The following is a 22,286-nucleotide window of genomic DNA, read 5'->3' as shown; positions in this document are numbered from 1 at the left end:
CTCTCACTCTGTCGCCCAGACTGGAGTGCAGTGGCCGCTCCCCGCCACTGCAGCCTCGACCTGCTGGGCTCCGGTGATCCGTTCGCTTCAGCCTTCCAAGTAGCCAGAATTACAGGCATGCGCTACCACGCCCGGCTGATTTTTTGATTTATTGTAGAGATGAGGTCTCGCGGCCCAGGCGGGTATCGAACCCACGGGCTCAGGCAATCCACTCACCTCAGCCTCCCAAAGGCGCGGGATTACAGGCTGAGCCACCGAGCCCGGCTGATTCTTTATTATTATTATTATTTTTGTGTTGGAGTTTCACTCCGTCGCCCAGGCTGGAGTGCTGTGGCATGCTCACGGCCACCCCAGCGTCATCGACCTGCTGGACACCGGCAATTCTTCTATCTTAACCTTCCAAGTAGCCGAAACTATAGGCACTCGCTACCACACCTGACTAATTTTTTATTTGTTGTAGTGACGAGGTCTCACCAAGTTGCCCGGGCTGGTCTTGAACCTGCAGTCTCAGGCAGTCCGCTCGCCTCGGCTTCCCAAAGTGCTGGAATTACAGGCTGAGCCACTGAGCCCAACCAATTCTTTATTATTTTAAGGAATTTTCCTATGATTGTTATTTTATTTGCTTTCAGGTAAAGAAGGTTTTTTTGCTCTGCAGTCTGGACCCACTCTGAACCCCCTCCCCATGATGCTGTATGTGCACAATGGTTAATAGGCAATCCATATATCAGGAAAAGGGGCACTCTTCTGTAAGGTAAGATGACTCAGGGTCATCGGTCATCTGTGCCGTGTTGGGGTAAAATCTATTTAACTTTAACTTTTAAAATCAGCTAATGTATACTAAATACACCACTCGCTAAAAGAAAAACCAGGTTTGTTTTGATATTATTTCAGTTTTTTTCTTGCATGGTAGACTTCATTTAAGTGCCAACATAATCATCCTATTAAAAAGAAAATCTGTTCAAAGACAATGTGAGCATATAGTATTCGTTTCCATTAATTCCTTCTGATGATCTTTAACATTTTCTCGTAATGCTGAGGATAAGCAAAAAACCTATTCTGATAGGATTCTCATCTTAAAATTTCTAAGAGAAGACATTTCTAGTAAGTAATTAAGTGAAGAAATAAAGAGAAGTTTTGTTTGGTAAGAAAACAGGTTGTAAAGAAATCTCTCATTTCTCAATTTTCTCTGAGGAAATAGCTATTTGTAGTAGTAGCTTGGTATTTTCAAATTACATCACTTAGTCATGATACTTTTGAGTATATATGTATAAAATTCGATATTCTATGTGTTATGGTCTATGTATAAAATAACATAGAATATTTGCATTCTAAAGCTGTGATAATTCGATCTTAGGCATGCTTAAGTTTACCTTTGTACAGTCTACAATGAGAAATTTTGCAAAATAAATTATTATTGGTAGCAAGATTATCCTGAGATGTCTAGCCTATATATGAGAAGAACGAAATGTCTTTAAAGGACTTTTTTGTTTTTTCGAGTCAGGGTCTCACTCTGGAGTGCAGTGGCACAATCACAGCTCACTGCAGCCTTGACCTCCTGGGCTCAGGCAGTCCTTCCACTTTAGCCTCCCAAGTAGCTGAGACTACAGCACAGGCCACCACACCCAGCTAATGTTTTGATTTTTTATAGAGATGAGGTCTCACTATGTTGCCTAGGCTTTATCACAGTATTTTTAGAAATGGAAACTACTAATTAAGAGAGGAGTCTATTCTTTCAAATTAGTCCAGTTGGAATGACTTTCTAGAAGCTTGTTAGTTTAGGTTTCTGGATGTTCTTAAAAGCTTAATAACACAATAAAAAAGTTTATGTCCACACTCATATAAGATATACACACACATATAAGATGTGACATAAAAGTTACACATAAGAGATAATTTTTCATGTTTTCATTTTGGGCTATTCTGATTGTGTGAAGATCTCATTTTATGTTGGATTTGAAGACACACCTCTTTTGTTACCTACTAGAGAATATTGGAATTCATTGGACTTCTTTTCTTTTAAAATAATTTTATCATGTGTTTAATCATGAAATTGTTTAGATTCACAGAATTCTAAAATATATTGTCTGATCTTGATACTTTGAGTATTTATAGAGTAAAATTTCCAGAAAACAGATTAGAAAAATTTAGAAGAAAATGTGGCAGAAAAAGTATTAAATCATGTATCAAATAGCATAAAGTGGGGAGAGTAACAAGAGAAACAAGCAAAAGGAAGAGAAATATAATCATAGCATTTTACTCGAATCTACTTAAACTGGCCCACTTTTACAACCTTCCTTATTGAGGGATAGAGATAAAATACTGCTGAAATACTTTAGCGAAGCAGTGTGAAGCTTTCCGCTTTTTAAAAGCCGCTTTTCATAAATGTCTTCAGTCTCCACAGTATATGGATTGTGCATTTGATGCTCCAATGTTTTATTTTAAAGATGTGGAGTGCAATTCAGATTTAGGTGTACAAGTGGTCATTGTACAAGTGAAGTTTGGGCCTTCCATTGTTCCCTACTTCACCTGATTTGAGATCAGGTACCCTTATGGATGTGATGTGCTCTCCCCTCCCTGCTCCATATTTTCTAACTCTGATTTGTGATAGGATCTTTCAGTGGTGTCTAGCTTAAATCCTCAGACAGTTGCTAATCTGACTTTTCTGGCATCTCCCACCATGTAGCTGCCATTTCCCCTTTTACCTAAAAATAATGCCGTTTTGTTCACAGATTGTTTGCTTTGAGTTTTCAAAAGGCTACAGAAGAAATTTTCTGCTTCAGGAATTTAGGATTTTATGCCTGGTGTTCCTTTAGCGATTGTTTATAATCTTAGGGAAATTACTGAAAGTTTTGGTCTTTTTTTTTTGAGTTGGAATCTCACTCTGTTGCCCAGACTGGAGTGCAGTGGCCGCTTCCGGCCACTGCAGCCTCAACCTGCTGGGCTCCAGTGATCCTTCCGCCTCAGCCTTCCAAGTAGCTGGAACTACAGGCATGCACTACCACATCCGGCTAATTTTTTGATTTTTATTGTAGAGATGAGGTCTCACCAAGTTGCCCAGGTGGGTCTCGAACCCGCAGGCTCAGGCAATCCACTCACCTCAGCCTCCCAAGGCGTGGGATTACCGGCTGAGCCACCGAGCCCAGCTAAGTTTTGGTCTTAACTATATGGTAAATAGTTGTATGAACTATCATTACTAGGGTTACCAACTTAGGAAATGACAGATTCTGTGATGTTTAATGGACACAGTATCAGGAGCCAAGTATTCTAAGTTTCACGTATTCTACCTTCCCTTAAAGGCTGATACCTATAACCTAATGAATCCTTTGTAAAAAGTGGACTCCGCTAGGATGTTACACCACCATTGTCGAAGGAATCCTGAACTCCAGGAAGAATTGCAGATTCAGGCTGCAGTGGCTGCTGGGGATGTCCACACGGTACGAAAGATGTTAGAACAAGGCTATTCTCCAAATGGCCGAGATGCTAATGGCTGGACCCTGCTTCATTTCTCTGCAGCAAGAGGAAAGGAAAGATGTGTTCGAGTATTTCTAGAACACGGAGGTGAGTTTACTAGAAGCAAACCTTCTTCCCTAAGGAGAAACTTAAAATGAAATTATATTTAGTTCAAAACGTGTGTGCATTTGTGTATGTGTCTAATTTTTAATGCTTTTCTTGTGTTAATACTCAACATCTTATTCTCCCTTCTTTGAAGTTTTGCTATAATTTACAGAATGTTGTTTAAAAAATCAGTTTTGTGAATGGGTTTTTCCCCGCTGCAACTGTAGTTTCTGCACAGCCGGGTTTTCCCGTGTTATTTCAACTAAGCAACACTTCTTCAGGCTGTTTAGTTGCTTTTGTTTCAAAAGCAGAAGTGGCTGTGGTACCTATAATTAGAAAATTGCACAAGTTTCCCTTGTTGATAATTGCTCAAGCACTTAGACCTAGCACAGGTCCTTCAGACACGGCCTAATACCATCCTAGCCTTTAAGCTTACCTATCTTTTATTTTATTTTATTTTTTATTTTGGATGCTTTCTTTTGTTTCAGAGCACTTACCTTTTCTAGAAACTGTACATAGTTTGTCGGTATCCTGATAGGTTATCTGAGATCTGATTTTTTATAAATAGTGAAATTGGAAACGACATTTGACACTTTATGTTTTGCTTGGAAAAACTGGTTTTTAAACTAATCATTGTCCTAAACTAATTTACCATTTCCTCCCGTTGAATTTCAGTATACTTTATTTTCCTCAAGTTGGAGTATATAAATTTTATCATTTGTACCCACATTATCTCTATAAATGATGGTGTCAAGCAACTTGGATGGGAGCTTTTAGAACCTGAATTGCTCATTAGCAGTTATTTAATTTCATTCCTAAGGTGTACTTTGTTACAAGACTAGCCAGACTTGCTTGTATTCTGAAGTGCAAAAAAATTTTGGAAGTCCCGCAGCTATCATGAGGGTCATGTGAATTATGTGACTACATGAATATGAAGTCTGTCAGCATGGACTAATTGCAAGACGGCGCTAAACCTGAGACTAGAAGCAGTCACGTGTCCTGTGGTCCTTGAAATGGGACTTGTGTGCTTGAAAGAGTTGACTGTTGACAGAACTCAGAAATTTGCTGGCCTATGCCTACTTTATAGTTGTCTTCCACACCACTTCACCTTACAATGTGAAAACCCTAATTCTGAACTTAATGAAGGGGAAATGTAAGTGGAATGCCAGGAAGAAGATCTGAAAAAAACAAAAGGTGGGTGTAGGATCAAAACACATACAATTCTGGCAGTGCTTAGTAAAATTACAACCAAGATCAGAGCTCACAGTTTCTAGTCCACCACAGTCTTGCTACTTTCCACTTCTGCCAGCCTCAGTTTTAAAGAAATTAATTAAAAGGAAAAAAGTTCTGTTATTCAGGCAATACATAAATATTGTCTTCTTAAATCAAATCTTCAAATAAATTACAGATAAAGCCAAAATCCCCTTTGATCAGCTCAGTCCCCAATCCTTGTCTGCCTGCCACTGCCCAGAATTAACCATGGCCGTGGATTGGGTTTGGAGCTTATCCTTCTAGAGTGTTTCTTAATATTATTACATGCACTCATAGAAGTTCTGTTGTGTTGTGTGTAGTTTTTGAACATAAATATAGTCTGTACCTGTTTTGTTTTTAAACTATAGACTTAAATTTTTTTTTTTAAATATTAAGTGTCTGCAGACTTTTTCTGTAAAAGGCCAAATGGATGGTAAATATTTTAGGCTTTGTGGGCCGATCTCTTCTAGAAGTACTCAACTCTGCTGTTGTATTATAAAAGCAGCCATAGAATAGTATGTAAACTACCAGCTGTGGCTGTGTTCCAATAAAACTTTATTTATAAAAAACTAATGTAGGGAAAAAGAGCTCAAGTGATCCTTTTGCTTCAGCGTCCTGAGCTCAAGTGATCCTTTTGCTTCAGCTTCCCGAGAAGCTGGGACTACAAGTACAGGCCACCATGCCTGGCTAATTTATTTTTTTATTTCTTGTAGAGATGTGGTCTGGCTATGTTGCCTGGGCTGATGTTGAACTCCAAGGCTCAAGCATTCCTCCCACCTCATCCTTTCAAAGTGCTGGGATTACTAGTGTGAGCCACCGTGCCTGACCTGAATTTATATTGAAATGTATATATCCAGTCATGTGCAGCATAGTGGCATCTGGGTCAATGATGAAACGCCTTTGCAGTGGTCCCATCAGATAATAATACCATATTTTCACTATACCTTTTCTGTGTTTAGATACATAGATACTGTTGTGTTGCAGCTAGCTATGGCATTAAATATAGTAGCATCCAGTACAGGTTTGTAGCCTAGGAGCCTTATAGCGTGGGTATGTAGTAAACTATACTATCTAAATTTGTGTCAGTGTACTCTGTGATGTCTGCACAAATATGAACTTGCCTAATGACCATTTCCCAGAGTATATCCCCATCATTAAGCCTTACGTGACTATACTTTTTTTTTTTTTTTTTTTTTGAGTCATAATCTTACTCTGTTGCCCAGGCTAGAGTGCAGTGACATGCTCACGGCTACCACATTCTTGACTTAATGGACTCTAACAATTCTTCTGTCTCAGCCTTCCAAGTAGCTGGGACTTCAGGTGTGTACCACCATGCTCAGCTAATTTTTTTTTCTTAATTTTTTAATTTATTGTAGAGATGAAGGCTCAACATATTGCCCAGGCTAGTCTCAAACTCCTGGGCACAGGCAATCCTCTTGCCTCAGCCTCCCAAACCCAGCCCATATTTATTTTTAATCACTTCATTGAGATATAAATTCACATGCCATGTAATTCACTCATTTAAATTATACAGTTCAGCGACTTTAGTATATTCATAGAGTTGGGTATCCATTACCACAATCAATTTTAGACCATTTTCATTATTCTAAAAAGAAATCTTGCACCAATTCTATATTAATATGTATTGATTTGCTTTGTTCTTTTCAACTTCTGAATTCAGTATTTATAAGTATGAATGTACTTGTCATTTGTTTAACCATTCTCTTTAAAAATGTTTTTGGAAATGGCTGAAATTTGCTCAGCAGGAGCTTTTATTTTTTGAGAAGGTAATGCATACGCATGTGATTAAAAAACAAATTAAAGCTACTGTAAGACTGATCTACAAGGGTGAAGTAACGTAGTTTTTAGCCCCAGTCTCTTAGTCTTCTTGCCAGAGGCTTGTGTACCCTGCAGAGATAGTCTGCACATATAGGCATAAATATTTTTCATCCTCTTCCTTCTAGTCCACTCTCCTTTTTTAAGTATTCTGTTTCGCATCTTGATTTTTTTCACATAACAGTTAGCCCAGTGATAGTTCCTTATTAGTTTATATGACTCTATCTCAGATTTCTTTGTATGAGTGTCATTTATTTATACTTCTATTATTGGACATTTCAAGTTGTTTTATTTTTATGCTACTAGAAACTAGAAACAGAGCCTGTCCCTGCCTGATATTATTGTATATGTGAGAGTTTATCTCTGAATAATTTCTGTAAGTGCAATTGCCAAGTCAAAGTTTTTTGTATAGATATTGGCAAATTGTGTTCCAGAGAGGCTGACATCACTTACGCCCTTACTGGCCAGGCAGGATAGTGTCTGTTCCCGCCTTGGCCAGTAGCATGCTACCTAGTGGTTTGCCCTTCCTTGTGTTGTCATATGCCTGCCCCCCTCTCTCTCTCCCTTTTTCTTTTTTTTGCAAAAACAACACACAAGTAACAAAACATTGCAAGACTACACTTCTGTGTTTTTTTTTTATTGACTTATAGGAATTGACTTTGCTAGTTATATGTTGCAAAACTCTTGTCTCGGTTTGTTGTTTTTTCACATTTTTGATGTTTTGTTGTTGGGCAGAAGTCTACTTTTTAGTATGGGTGAATTGTGTTTTTCTTTTGCCTTATGGTTTGTGCCTTTTGTGTCTTTTTTAGGAAATACATTGCAGGGTCGTTATTTGCCTTTTTTTCCATTAAAAAGTTTTGTGGCATTTAGGTCTTTAATTTATTCAGAATTGGTTTTTATGTATAACATGAGGTGGTTGGGTACAACTTCAGTTTTTTTCCTATAAAGGTAGTCTAAATCATCCCTTCTTTCCTCATTGTCAGGTCAGATAAAGTTTTAATAAATGTCTGGTTCCATTTCTGAATTCTTGTTTAAAACAGCAATACTTTTTTGAGAAGCCCCTTATTTGTTCTTACATAGCACCTTTTACATGCTCCCTTTGCCCTAATGGAATAAGAGACTCAGAGTGTTTTTTCCTAACATATTATGAACCAGTCTGAAAAAATTAATAGGGGAGGAAGCCTTTGACACCTTCCCTATGGTTGCATATGGTGCTTACACATGCTCTGTATTGAGTCTAGTCCCGGCCTCTGATCTCTAGACCAGTGTGTCCACCTGTCCGTCCAACTTCTTCACCTTCGAGGGTTCTTAGACATCACCAGCCAGCACAAGCTGCAGCTCCCACAGTGTTAATTCTCAGTAAACAGCACTGCAACCTAGGATTGCTATGCCTGAAATCTAGAAACCATCCTTGACAACGTTTTCCTCACCTCCGATACAACCAGTTGCTAAGTCTTAAATGGTTGTCAAATCTCTTCACTTCTTTTTGCTGGAGATGCTGCCCTACTCTTGAGGGAAACATCACTTCTCTCTGGGACTTTTGCAAAGGTCTCTGCCATCCCTGCATGCAGTCTTGCCTTCTCCCAGCCAGTCTCCAAATTATGCGATCTGTTAACAATGGAAATAAAGAAACTACCTTTTAAAATTCAACCACGGTTTCCCATTTTTCTTAGAATGAGAGTCAGAGTTTTCAGTGTGATCCACATGGCCCTGCAACGTCTGCTCTCACCTTCCAGCGGTATCTCCGAGTCTCGGCCCTTCTGCGTTCTTTCAGGGTCACTGAGCTCAGGAGCTTCAGCCTGGGCCCCGCCAGGGCCGCTCTTGTGCTCGCTCCATGCCTGCCCTACCTTGCCTACGTCTCCCTCTCCCTCAACTCTCACTTCCCACTTTCTCAGGGAAACCTTCTCTTACCATCCAGATCAGATCAGATGGGATTCTTATGTATTTCCCTGTTATATGATATTGCTGTTCCTTGTGTGATGTTATCCCTGTTATATGATACTGTTGTTCCCTATACCTTTTTATTGTAACACCTATTGTAAGCATATTGAAATCTTTATAGTTTTCTATTTAATATCTATATCTCCAGTTGGTCTGAAGCTTCATGAGGGTAGAGCCCATATCTGTTTTACTTTCAACAAGAGAGCACTAGTGATCTAAGGTTCCCCCACCTTACAGAGACAATGCTGACCTTTACTTTTTTGAAAAAGATTGAAAATGGGCCAGCCTTATGGTGGGATTAGGAAATTGCCTGAATTCATCATACCTGCTATTTTCAAAACAACATTGTTTCTTTAAGAGCTTGTAAACCTCACATCAGATTGGCTCCTCCTGTTAGTGAGCTTATTTTGTGATGGATAGTAAGGCCCAAGAAAGTAAAAGGTCCTCATAGGAGATAGTGAGGGACATTATGAAGGAAAAAGGTTTCATTTTTCTCTCTCATCCTCCCTCCCCTGTCTCCTATCTCTTCCTCCCTCGCGCCCTACGCACTTGTGCTCTCATGCACTGGCGCTCTCTCTCTCTCTCTCTCTCTCTCTCTCTCTCTCTCTCTCTCTCTCTCTCTCTCTCTGTGTGTGTGTGTGTGTGTGTGTGTGTGTGTCTGTGTGTGTGTGAGAGAGAAAGAGAGAGGGAGAGAAAGAAAGAGAGAGAATGTATATAGTTAGGTGAGGCAGCCAGTTGATCTATAAATTATTTACTCAGAAAATACTTACTGAGCACCTAATATATGCCAGGCCTTGGACTAGGCCATGACATACAGAAATAAGCAAACTTGGGGCTCACCATTTGCCACTTAACCATTTGGTGGATGGATTTATAGCCAGCATTTAATACAAGGTGTGACAATGAAGTTCGCAAACTCATCCTCGTAAAAGTGCTGTATATCTCATTGCTGTATATCACCATAGTCACCTTCAAAGTGACCCTGGGAAGCTAAGCACCAACGCCAGTGCCTAGTCCACCTGTCAAAGCAGTTTTGGAACTCTTTTTCTGGATTGGCCATCAGAGCTGCTATTGTATTACCCTTGATGTCCTGAATGTCATCAGAATGTCTGCCTTTCAATATTTCCTTTTTCTTTGAGTAAAGAAAAAAGTCATTAGGAGCCAGATCAGGTGAGTAGGGAGGAGATTCCAATACGGTTATTTGTTTATTGCCTCAAAACTTCGTCACAGACCATGCTGGCTAGCTGGTGCATTGCCATGATACAAGAGCTCCTTCGAGACCATTTTTGCACACCCCTTTCTCATGCTGAGATTTTCAGTTAAGATTTTCCACACTGTTTCTCTGTTGATGTCTGCGTACTTCTCATAGTCAGCCAACAATTTTAACACATAAATTGATGAATTTTTGCAATGTTTTTATCTGTTCTGCTTTTTACTGGCCCTTCTGACCTCTCTTCATCAGTGACACTTTCTCCTCAGAAAAATGTTTAATCCATTTGTACACTGCTGTTTTCTTCACAGCACTATCCTCGTAAACTTGAACTGAAATGTCCCTGATTTCACTTCCACACTTGTCAAGTTTATCAAGAAATTTAATGTCTATTTGTTGCTTTAATTCAAGCTCAACACTCTTGTAATGGCACACAAAAACATGCAACAACACTAATGAATGCCACTCAGTAAGACACTGCCACATGTTGACACAAACACAGCTTTGAGACATTGATATACCAAGGTTAAACCTTACAGAGCTTTTCTACAGTGCTGCCCACATAGATGCATGGTGGTAAGTCTGTGAATTTAATTGTCAGGCCCCATATATAACAAATTCCTCACAACAACTCTTTGAGGATAATAAGTATTACAAGTTTTCACAGTTAGAAAAAAATGAGTCACAGAAGAGTAAGCAATCACCCAAGGTCACCTCATAAATAATGGAGCTGGGATCCAACCCCTTGCCTTACCTGTAACTCTGTGCCAGCAGTAAGAAAATAAGGCAGTTCCAAGAGAGTCAGTGAAGTGTGTGGTAATGAGGTCCTCACTGTCTGCTGGGGTGAGTTGAGGGAGTGGCAGGGAGGACTTCCTAGCAAAAGCAGCATTGGAGTGGAGATCTGGAAAGGGGAGGCAGGGATAGGGCTGAAAGAATGGAGGTGTGGAATTATTCCAGACCCAAGGAATACTAAGTGAAGGCTTGAAGGAGAGCAGGAGCACCTTTGGTTTTAGGAACGGAAATACGTTCAGTATGATTAGAGCATATCTAGTCATTTATTCTAGGGATGTTGGTGAGCCATGGAACATGACTTTGAAAGAGGAATGGGAGAAGCAGATTTGTGCTTTATAAAGTTCACTAGTTGCGGTATGTGAACACGTCAGCAAAGCTCAAGCCTTCAGGCAAGGAGAGCAGGTGGGATATGAGGTGGGAGTGAAAGAAATCCTGAGAATCAGGAAGAAAAGAGTTGCTACTGATTGAACCAGTAAAGATTAGCAGAAGAGCAGGGGAAGCCAGCCAGATGCAGTTTAATAAACAAGACGTAGATGACTAATACCAGCTACTCACCCAACTAGAAATTATCTCAAGTATATTAACAGCTCTGATTCTACCAATGTTAAGTCCATACACCTGCTTAGTAAAACTACCAATAAATGATCACACACAGATGACCAAAATCAGAGAATGTGGCTGACCATCCATGGTTCAGTCATAGTGGTGTGACCACAGGAAGCCTGTGGCCAATCACTACACAAAGCCATCTTTGCTGTTATTCCGGGAGAAATCTAGTTTTGTGTAGAAAATGAGCAAGTTGGATAACTTGTACTACCTGTATTCCAAAAGGAAAACAAAGGTGAGGTTCTCTTTCCAGTTTAATCTAAACCTGTGCTATCCATAGCATGTGTGGCTATTTAAATTTCAGCTAAAGTAAATAAAAGTTCAGTTCCTTAGTCAACGCTAGCCAATTTTAAGTGCTCAGTGTTACATGTAATGAGTGGCAGCCATATCAGTTAAGGCACAGTCGTCCCTCAGTATCCATGGAGGATTGGTTCCAGGAACACCCCCTCCCCCACAGGATAACAAAATCCACAGTCCCTGACATAAAATGGCATAATATTTGCATATAACCTGCACATATTTTCCTGTATACTTTAAATCATCTCTAGATTACTTACAATACTTAGCACAATGTAAACAGTATGTAAGTTGTTAGACTGTAATTTTTTTTCAAGTATTATATTTATTGTCATGTTGTTACATATATATTTTTGTCAAATATTTTTGGTCCACAGTTGGCTGAATCTGTTGATGTGAAGCCTATGGGTATGGAGGGCCAACTGTAAAACACTGGCCTGTGCGATAAGGCCTGCATTATTTTCTTTACTGTACTGCTTTACTTTGAAATATCCTGCTTCAGAGTGATGAAGACTTAGAGTTTTATAATGTCCAACAGTATTTGAGTTTTTAAGCACAAATGCAATGCATAAAATAGCGCCTCTGTATAAATCCTGCTCATATTTCTGACCAGATTAGTGTGCTGTTGGAATTGTAATGGAAGATAATTACGAGGGTAGGAATGATAACAAACTCATTATTGTATTCCATTTCCAATTTTGGATCTTTCTATACATTTCAAGACCATGTTGGACATTTCAAGAAAATAATATGAAGAGACCATATTTTAGTGCATTTATTCACCTTCAGATTCAGTGTTTATGCAAATTGGCCTGAGGGCAGTTGAGTAAAGCTCTAGATGCTAAGTTCATAAAAGAGAGCCCAGAGGAACCTGAGAGAGGCATTTCTTATCTCCTCTCAGTGATGTGGGTAAAATCCTTTTGGTGAGACACTTGAAAATAAATGACAGAGGTGAGGGAGTAGTCAAAGAAATTCACAGATGGATGATGAAAACCAGTTTTAGTTTTTCAAAAATGAAAGATTTTACACAAGCCAATTCCAAATTTGGTGAAACAGGCACAGTGATGGGAATTTTTGAGGATTCATTTGGAAAGCAGCTTGGTGGTGTGTATTAGAGTCTTAAAATGGTAGCTCCAGGTCGGGCACTGTGGCACAAGCCTGTAATCCCAGCTCTTTGGGAGGTCTAGGCAAGAGGATTATCTGAGCCCATGGGTTCGAGACCAGCCTGGGAAACATGGTGAGACCTCATCTCTACAATAAATTTAAAAAACATTAATCTGGTGTGGTAGCGCATGCCTGTAGTTCCAGCTACTTGGAAGGCTGAGGTGGAAGAATTGCCGGAGCCCAGCAGGTTGACACTGGGGTGTCTGTGAGCATGCCACTGCACTCCAGCCTGGGTGATGTAGTGAGACTCCAACTCAAAAACAAAAAAAAAAGGTAGCTCCATTTACTCAATAAATCTATTTATATTGATTCTGTCCATTTAAATTTAACTGAATTGATGGTTAAAATAAATTTAATTCTATTGATTTATCTAAAAGAGTCTTAAAAGCAGGAAATATTTTATGTATAAAAGTTTCATCCTTCATTATCTATAATTTTAAAAATGGAGACATTCTCAGTGTCCACATACTGAAAAAAGATTAAGCAATTAGAGTATGATTACAATTATGCTTAATTTTTTTGAAGTTTATAGAAGAAAAGTTGAAAGTCTGTCATCAATATTGACAGTAGTTATTAAGGAATACTGTTTTTTACTTTTGAGTGATTCTGCCATAGACAGTATAAATATATTGTTTTTTTCATTTCATCTCCTAAAAGAGAATATGAAGCAGTAAGTATACAACTAAACTGCTTTTGGGCTTGTATAAAGATGAAATGTATATGACAGTAACTACACAGAGGAGGAGAAAGTGAAAGGGGCTATATTGAAACTGTTCCTGTGTACTGCTGGAATTAAATTACTCCAAGAGTTAAAATAGGAATGAAATGGGAAAAATTGAAATCAGTGGAATTGAAAATGGCAGATGATAAATACTAATGGAACTAAGAAACAAAACTTGATGCATTGAAAAGGTCAAGAAAATTGATAAATATCTATCCAGTCTAGTGAAGAAAATAAGAGAAAAGACACATAACTGATATCAAGAATGGAAAAAGAATTCGCCATAGTGTACTGGAGGTTCTAACCAGAGCAGTCAGGCAAGAGAAAGAAATAAAACACATATATATTGTAAAAGAGGATGTTAAATTGTCCTTCTTTGTTGATGATATGATATTATATTTAGGAAAACGTAAAGACATTACCAGAAAACTCTTAGATCTGATAAGAAGATTCAGTAAAGCTGCAGGAGACAAAAATGAACATATAAAAATAATAGTGTTTCTATCCACCAATAATGAACTAGCTGAGGTGGAAATCAAGGAAGCAATCCCATTTATAATAGCTACAAAAATATATATATATATATTTAGCCAAGGAGGTGAAAGCTCTCTATATGGAAAACTACAAAGCACTGATGAAAGAAATTGAAGAGAACACAAATGGGAAGACATCCCATGTTCATGGATTAGACAACTTGATATCATTAAAATGGCCATACTGTCCAAAACAATCTACAGATTGACTGCAGTCCCTATCAAAATATCAACATTTTTCTTAGTCTTAGAAAAAACAATCCTAAAATTCATATGAAAGCCAAAAAGATCCAGAATAGACAAAGCAATCCTGAGCAAAAAGGACAAAACTGGAGTTATCACACTACCTGACTTTATTTGACAAGGCTATAGTAACCAAAACAGCATAGTATTGATGTAAAAACAGACATACAAACCAATGGAACAGAATAGAGGATCCAATGATAAATCTATATATTTACAGCCAATAACAGGTTTTTGACAAAAGGACCAGGAACATATTGTGAAAAGGACAGTCTCTTCAATAAACAGACCTAGGAAAATTGGATATCCATAGGCAAAAGAATAAAACTGAACTGGTACCATATACAACAATCAACTCAAGACGAATTAAAGACATTAATGTAAGACTTGAAAGTGTAAAATAACTACTACAAGAATACATAAGGAAAACACATTGGTTTAGGCAAAGATTTTATGACAAAGACCTCAAAAGTACAGACAACTAACTAAAACAAAAATAGACAAATGGGACTATATTAAGCTAAATCTCTTTTGCACAGAAGGGAAACAACAGAGTGAAGAGACAACCTGTTAAGTGGGAGAGAATATTTGCAAACTATTCATCCAAAAAAGAACATTATAATATCCAGAATATACAAGGAACTCAAACAACTCAACAATTTATAAAAGTAATTCCATCAAAATAGGCAAAGGACATGAATAGACATTTCTCAAAAGAAGATATACAAATGAGAAGCAGGTATATGGAAAAAAATGCTCAACATCACTAATCACTAAGAAAATACAAATCAAAACCACAATGAGATATATTATCCCAGTTAGAATTAGCTATTATTAAAACAACAAAAAGTAATGGATGCTGGTGAGAATGCGGGGAAAAATAAACTCTTGTACACTGTTGGTGGTAATGTAAATTAGTATGACCACTGTGGAAAGCAATGTGGAGGTTTCTTTTAAAAACTAAAAATAGAACTGCTATATGATCCAGCAGTGCCACTACTGGGTATTTATCCAAAGGAAAAGAAATCAACATATCAAAAAGATACCTGCATCCCCATGTCTATCACAGCACTGTTCATAATAGCAAAGATATGAAATCAACCTGAGTGTTCATCATGGTATATATTTGACCATAAGAACGGATGAAATCATGTTATTTGCAGCAGATGAGTAGGACTGAAGGTCATGATGTTAAGTGAAGTAAGCCAGGCACAGAAAGACAAAAACTGCATGTTCTCAAATATGAGAGCTAAAAACTTGATCTCATAGAGGCGGAAAATAGAATGATAGACACCAGAGGCTGGGAAAGTTATATGGGTAGGAGAGGCAGGATGAAGAGAACTTGGTTAATGGGTACAAGCATACAGTTAGATAGCGTAAATACATTCCAATGTTCAATAGCAGAGTAGGGTAACTATAGGTAGAAACAATGTATTGTATACTTCAGGGCAGCTGGAAGAGAGGACTTTAAATGTTCCCAGCACATAGAAATTATAAATGCTCAAGGTGACTTGATCATTACATGGTCTGTACATGTAACAAGTATATGTACCCTATAGATATGTAAAATATATATCAGTAAAAATTTTAATGGAAAAAGGGATGTCATTACAGATCCTACAGATGTCAGAAAGATTTTAAAGACTATAATGAGCATCTTTGTGTCATTTGGGAGAAATAGATTCCTTGAAAGACACAAATTGCTGAGACTGACCCAAGGAAAAAATAGATTAATAGCTCTGTATCAAATTAAGACATTTAATTTGTAACTAAAGTTTTCACTAAGAAAATAAAGTTTTCTTAGGCCCAGTTGACTTCTCTGTTGAATTATTTCAAATATTCTACACAAACTCTGGAACAAAGAGATATGTATATGGAAAATAATGAACCTTGACCTTACTTTACACCATACACAGAAATTAGCTAGCAGTGGATCATTGACCTAAATGTAAGAGTCGAAAGTCCAGACTTTCTAGAAGAAAACAGAAAATCTTTGTGATGTTGTATTGGCAAAGATTTCTTAAATAGGACACAAAACCCACAAACTATAAAATAAAAAATGGATAATGGACTTAATCAAAATAATAACTTTACTCTTCAGAAAAGTGAAAAGACAAGCAGCAAACCTGGAGAAAATATTTACAAAGCATATGTAACAGAAGGCTTGTAATAAGAATATATATAGCTCATTAATGAGGAGACAGCCAATAAAAATGGGTCAAGAATGTGAACAGACAATTCAGAAATGAAGTATATGAATAAGTCCAGTATCCCTAGTTACTAGGGAAATGTAAATTATAGGCTCAATGAGCCACTATTTTTGCCTTCTCTAGGGTGGGTAAAATTAAAATCACTGATGGTGCCAAGATGTAGAACAACTGGAACCCTCATACATTGCTGGTGAGCATGTAAAATGATATAGCTACTGGAAACTAACAATTGGGCAGTTTCTTTAAAAGTTTAATGTGCATTTAACATATGACCCAGCAATTCTTTCATAGGATTAAACACAAGTGAAATGAAAGCATATATCCACACGTATACTTGAATATGACTGTTCATTTGTGTAGCCTCAAATTGGAAATAAATATCCACCTGCTTATTAATGGTTAAAAAACTGTCTATATTATAGAATTATATCCAGTAATACAAAAGAATGAGCTGTTGCTACATACGAGAAAGTATGTCAAAAACATGATGCTAAAGAAGTCATACAGAAGTCTGTATATGATTCTGCTTATGTGGATTTCCAGAAAGGTCTAAACTTTGCATTTGTTGTCTAGTGGTTTGCCGGGGACAGAGTCTGAGCAGGGAATTGACTGTAAAAAGGCATAAAGGAACTTTTTGAGTTGATGGAAATGATTTATATTTCAACTATGGTGATAGGTTATATGTGTACCAGTATCAGAAAGAGCAGCAATCTGTACACTTAAAGTGAGTGAACTTTGTTTTAATAAAGCTGTTAAACCATATTCACAGGTCATGTTTCTTTGCTTTTATTTGTATATATTTTAATTTTTGTGCACAGATTTAAATGGGTTTGGTAATATTACACTATAGCTTGTTTAAAATAAGTCCTATCTGAGGGGGAAATGTTTGCTAAGGGACATAAGTTTGGTGGGGTGCTATTTTAGACAAAATGTTCAGGGAAGGCTTGTTTGATTAAAGGACATTTGACCAGACACAGGTGAAGTGAGTTCCTTTTAATCATAGAAGTTTTCTTTGCATGTGCCTTGCATGTTTCTTACTGAATTTCTGTCTATATGTTTTGTAGTTTCTGTTGCTATTACAAATGATATTTTTCTTGTCTTATTGCACTGGTTAATAATAATGCTGAAGCTACTTTTGTTTGCATTTTCATTTGTCTTATACTTTCTCATTTTGTTAATTTCTTGAGGACAGTAACCACACATTTTATGCATTGGTGTCCTTCAGCCTTTCATTCTGTGCTATGTTCCTAGCATGTGCTCAGTTAATTCATTTGCATGATTTTTATTGACTAAGTAGATTGTTATATGTTAATCTGATTTTCATTAGCACAGTATAGCACCAAAATGTAAGTAGAACCTAAAAAAGAGCTAAAGTGCAAACCAAAGATGCAAGTGCAATTTTTTGTAACATAATCTTAATTTTACTGTCAACTTGAACAAGTATAGGATATAAATAAGGCTGTTGGCTGGCACCTTTAAAGGCATCCCTGGTTGGATGGAAGGTGAGGGAAGTGAGAAGATATTCTTAAATTTCACTCATTAATAAAGAGGAAATGTCTACAAGCAGTTGATTGGCCAGATATAGATTAGAAATGACCATTGGTATGATTGATTGTTTCATTTTAATAGGAGGCGATCTTTTAGACGTCATGCCTCTATTCACTTAGTCTACTTTAGGTAAGCAGTGTATCTGCAACAGATGTGAGTTACTTGACGGGCTGTATTATCTGTCAAGATGGAAACATTAGTAGCTCATGTTCATGTGTTACCAGTAGATGGCAGCAAAATGCTTTGTTAAAATGTTGTTGCCTGCCTTTTTTAAGTCACATAGTAAATAGGTTCTATATATTTTTTAAGACCAAGGCAGATATATTACCTTCGTTTTTCTCTAAGTAGATAAAAACAATACCACCATTATGTGCCATCACTTTATAGTAAATGTTTTCAGAAATGTAAATAATGTAGCATATCTATAAAATGCTACTTTTTATAGGTCTTATTAACTCCCTTTTAACTAAAATTTTTACTCTTTCAGTGTTATTATTTTATGTATAGCTTTCTGCCACACCGATTTTTCTAAGAGAACTCAGCTGTCATAATGTGTTCTAGATCTAAATAATATTTTACTAAGCAATACACGAATGTTTACTCACCTATCTTTGCAAGGTTTCTATATGCCTTTGTGGAAACATTAATGATTCTTTTCTCTTCTGTTAATAAACAAAAAATTAAGGGTGACTTTTATGAGAAGAGAGCATTTAAATTCTAGGTAGCTTAGGTCTGATCGATTTCTCTTGTGTACTGTGTCACTGGCTTCCAGGAGGTGACCTACATAAGCAGTTCTAGTCCCTTTTCTTCTGCTGCCCAGGGATGCCAGTGAGGTGAGCACTACGAAGAACTGACTTTCGGCTTAATGATGAATCTGAGGCCAATGACAAAGGTCTGTGACTTGAGGAGTCACGTAGCGGATAAATTATTGTCATTGTTTTTTCTTTCCCAGAAATCAGTCAGTGTGGGAGAGGTTTTTGTAACTGTTATAGAAAATATTTATACCGTGCTCAGGTTTCTCCTAATTTTTCACATAATGTGTTACTTAATTCTTATAAACTCCAAAGTTCATGTAAAACTTAAGAATTCAAAATAGACTTTTATATTGTGAAAATACAATTTATCAATATCACTCAACTTGTATCTTCACATACTTTGGAATTTTTACAGACCATAGAAAAACTTTTTTTAACATAATGTATCATAAAACACCACAGTCTGCCAGAACATAGTATATTTGTAATTTAGAGCAGCAGGTGTTGCTACACATGCTTCTTTTTAAGACCAACAAGAAGCACGAGAGAAAACAAAAAGTTCATAACAGAAGAGAAACATGAAGCAATGCAGAGATCAGGTATTGAGTAGCCAAAGGCAGCTAGTTAAATTAGTAAACAGAGATGATGTGGAGATCTGAAAATATACAAATATACAAAAACTCCATATTTTGTTAAAATGTTCTTGCCTGCCTTTTTTAAAGTCACATAGTAAATAGGTACTATGTGACGGCACATAACGGTGGTATTGTTTTTACCTACTTAGAGAAAACGAAGGTAACATATCTGCCTTGGTCTTAATGTTTCCACAAAGGCATATAGAAACCCTGCAAAAATACATGAGTAAACATTCGTGTAATGCTTAGTAAAATATGATTTAGTTCTAGAACACATTATGACAGCTGAGTTCTCTTAGAAAAATTGGTGTGGCGGAAAACTATACGTAAAATAATAATTCTGGGCTAATGGAAGGAGAAAGACTTACAAAATTAAGCGTTTTTAAAAAAATATATGCAAAAACTCCATGTCTTTCTCTTCTATTAGCCCAGACTTAATAACTTCCTACTACATTTATTTTCCATTAAAATTAGACTTGACTTAAACTGAGGGAAAAAGTATTTGATGTTCACTGTGATGTTTGGTCACTTTACATTTTGTGTGAGAATTGCTAAAATATGCTGTGCCATGGTAACGCCATGGTGGTTGTTTTGTCTTAGAGTCTGCTAATATTTTCATTTTGGTTTTAACTCTAGCTGATCCAACAGTTAAGGACTTAATCGGAGGCTTCACAGCTCTTCATTACGCAGCAATGCATGGCCGGGCCCGGATTGCACGCTTGATGCTAGAATCTGAATACCGGAGCGACATCATTAATGCAAAAAGCAATGATGGCTGGACTCCCCTCCATGTGGCTGCCCACTATGGTAGGGACTCATTTGTCCGACTTCTCCTGGAGTTCAAGGCTGAGGTTGACCCACTCAGTGATAAAGGTACCACGCCGCTTCAGCTCGCCATTATCCGAGAGAGGTCAAGCTGTGTGAAAATCCTCCTGGACCACAATGCCAACATTGACATTCAGAACGGGTTCCTGTTGCGATACGCTGTGATCAAAAGCAATCACTCTTACTGCCGAATGTTCCTTCAGAGAGGGGCAGACACAAACTTGGGTCGTTTAGAAGATGGACAGACTCCTTTACACTTGTCTGCCCTTAGGGATGATGTGCTGTGTGCACGGATGTTGTATAATTATGGAGCAGACACGAACACAAGGAACTATGAAGGACAGACCCCGTTGGCTGTTTCAATAAGTATTTCTGGAAGTAGTAGACCGTGTTTGGATTTCTTACAAGAAGTCACAAGTATGTAACATAATTATTACTATTATTGCATCTTTTTTTAAAAAATTGCATCTTCTGAGGAGCTTAAAAAAAGTGTTTTTACAACTTAAGATAACCAGACATTAGTAATCATGCCTATGAGCCCTGTTTGGTAAGTAATGCCTCATTGATCCAAGAAAAAAAAGTTCTTCTGTATCACAAGATTTCATAAAAATTCAGTTGTTTTACTAAAAGTAATAGGAGTAGACAGTGAGATAAAAAATGGAGAAAAGAACAGAGAGAAGAGAATTTTTTAAATGAACAGAGATCTGTGTTAGAGCAAGGTACTTCCTACTGGTCATAAGGATGGTGTTTCTAGGCTTCCATGGACTTCAGATTGAGGAATTAGACAGAATTTGGGATTTTAGATTCCTTAGCTCTGAAAATGTCTTAGAATTTGTGCTTTATCACTGAGTTGTTCACGTTTAATGATGTTTTTTCTGCTTCATGTGAACCCTCAAGAAATGGAACAATGGTACTATTTATTTAGTATCCTAGTAAGGGAGGTTAAGGATACTAGAAATTGTTGTAAGAAAATATTTGCTAGCAGTGGGAAATTTGGCACCGCTGTCCCTGGGCCACATGGCTTCCATTGTATTTGACCTGTTTTTGTGTGGGTGCTTTTTTTTTAAAGCCTGGAAGTGTCTGACCCACTTTGTGTAGTAGCACACGTGTCTGAGCTGTTTTTCTGATGGGGTATTAGTTTGTATGGACTTAGCCACCCTCTGATGGCAAGCTTCCTTGTGACCAGTTGAATGTGTGTCCCGAGTTTAATGTCCAACGCAAAGCTAAAGTCTAGAAAGAAACTTGATTTTGCTGTCTGCCTCACTTTTTAATGAATTCATTTTTCCTCATTTATTTTAAACTTTCAGTCATTATTATAGAAGACATATTAATATCCTGGGGACCAGGTACTTAGGGGATGCTGAGCTACTTGACCTGCTTGTAAATAACATACTCTGCCCCTTGAAACTGAACTTTGGAGTAAAAAATTGCTTCATGAAGAAATGAAATGTCATTTGAGTTTTATGTATTTATAATGGGGCAAAAGAGGAAATTATTGCCCCTAAATGTATTTAAACTAAAGCATAAAAAGAAATCATACTCAGAGTCTAACTCGATGCTGACCAGTAGAACTTTCTGTGATGACAGACATGGTCTGTCTGTCTGTATGGCAATCACTGGCCCCATGTGGCTGCTGCGCACTTGTTATGTGGAACAGGGACTGAGTTTTTAATTCATTTCATTGTAATTTAAATGTAAGTGTCCACAAATGCTTAGATGCACCCGTGTTGGTCAGTGCTGGTCTGCCTGCCTTGGAAGATGTGTTTTGGGTTGACTGGTAGGTGTTCCCTTGCAGAACGCGGTGAGGCACATGTGTGGGTGGTGCTGCAGCTGTTGGCTGCCTCATACCCTCTTGCTGATGTTCTCTTACACTAGACGCTCTTGGTTAAATGAGCGTGCTGCCCTCAGGCAGGCCTGTTATGTGCTCAAATAAATGCCTCAGCCCCTTTGGTTAAATGTCTTGCTCAGTAGTTAGTGGCATCAACTGGAGCTAGACTGCAAGAATTTGAACCTTGACTCCACCATGTTAGCTGTGACCTTGGGCAGGTTACCTAACCTCTCTGAGCTCAGTGTTTTCATCTTCAAATTAGGCTTATAGGCTTGATATGAGGATGAAGTGAGATAATATTTATCATCACTGAGAACAGTGCCTGGTACATGTTAA

General features: G+C 37.6%; 1 protein-coding gene across 1 annotated transcript in view; it reads left to right on the top strand.

The window, feature by feature from the left end:
* The window catches only part of ASB7 (ankyrin repeat and SOCS box containing 7), a 44,535-nt gene that overhangs the window by 7,750 nt on the left and 14,499 nt on the right, over positions 1 to 22,286 (top strand). Inside the window, exons 3-5 of the mRNA XM_008069012.2 lie at positions 630 to 751; positions 3,297 to 3,558; positions 19,934 to 20,539. Coding sequence (XP_008067203.1) covers positions 3,348 to 3,558; positions 19,934 to 20,539 — 817 coding nt within the window. The 5' untranslated portion in view covers positions 630 to 751; positions 3,297 to 3,347. The remainder of the gene's footprint in view (positions 1 to 629; positions 752 to 3,296; positions 3,559 to 19,933; positions 20,540 to 22,286) is intronic.

The sequence above is a fragment of the Carlito syrichta genome, unplaced genomic scaffold, assembly GCF_000164805.1.
Source record: "Carlito syrichta isolate Samal-C Ts95f unplaced genomic scaffold, Tarsius_syrichta-2.0.1 Scaffold311755, whole genome shotgun sequence".
In the NCBI taxonomy this organism is placed as follows: domain Eukaryota; kingdom Metazoa; phylum Chordata; class Mammalia; order Primates; family Tarsiidae; genus Carlito; species Carlito syrichta.
This window is presented reverse-complemented; position numbering and strand designations above follow the sequence as displayed.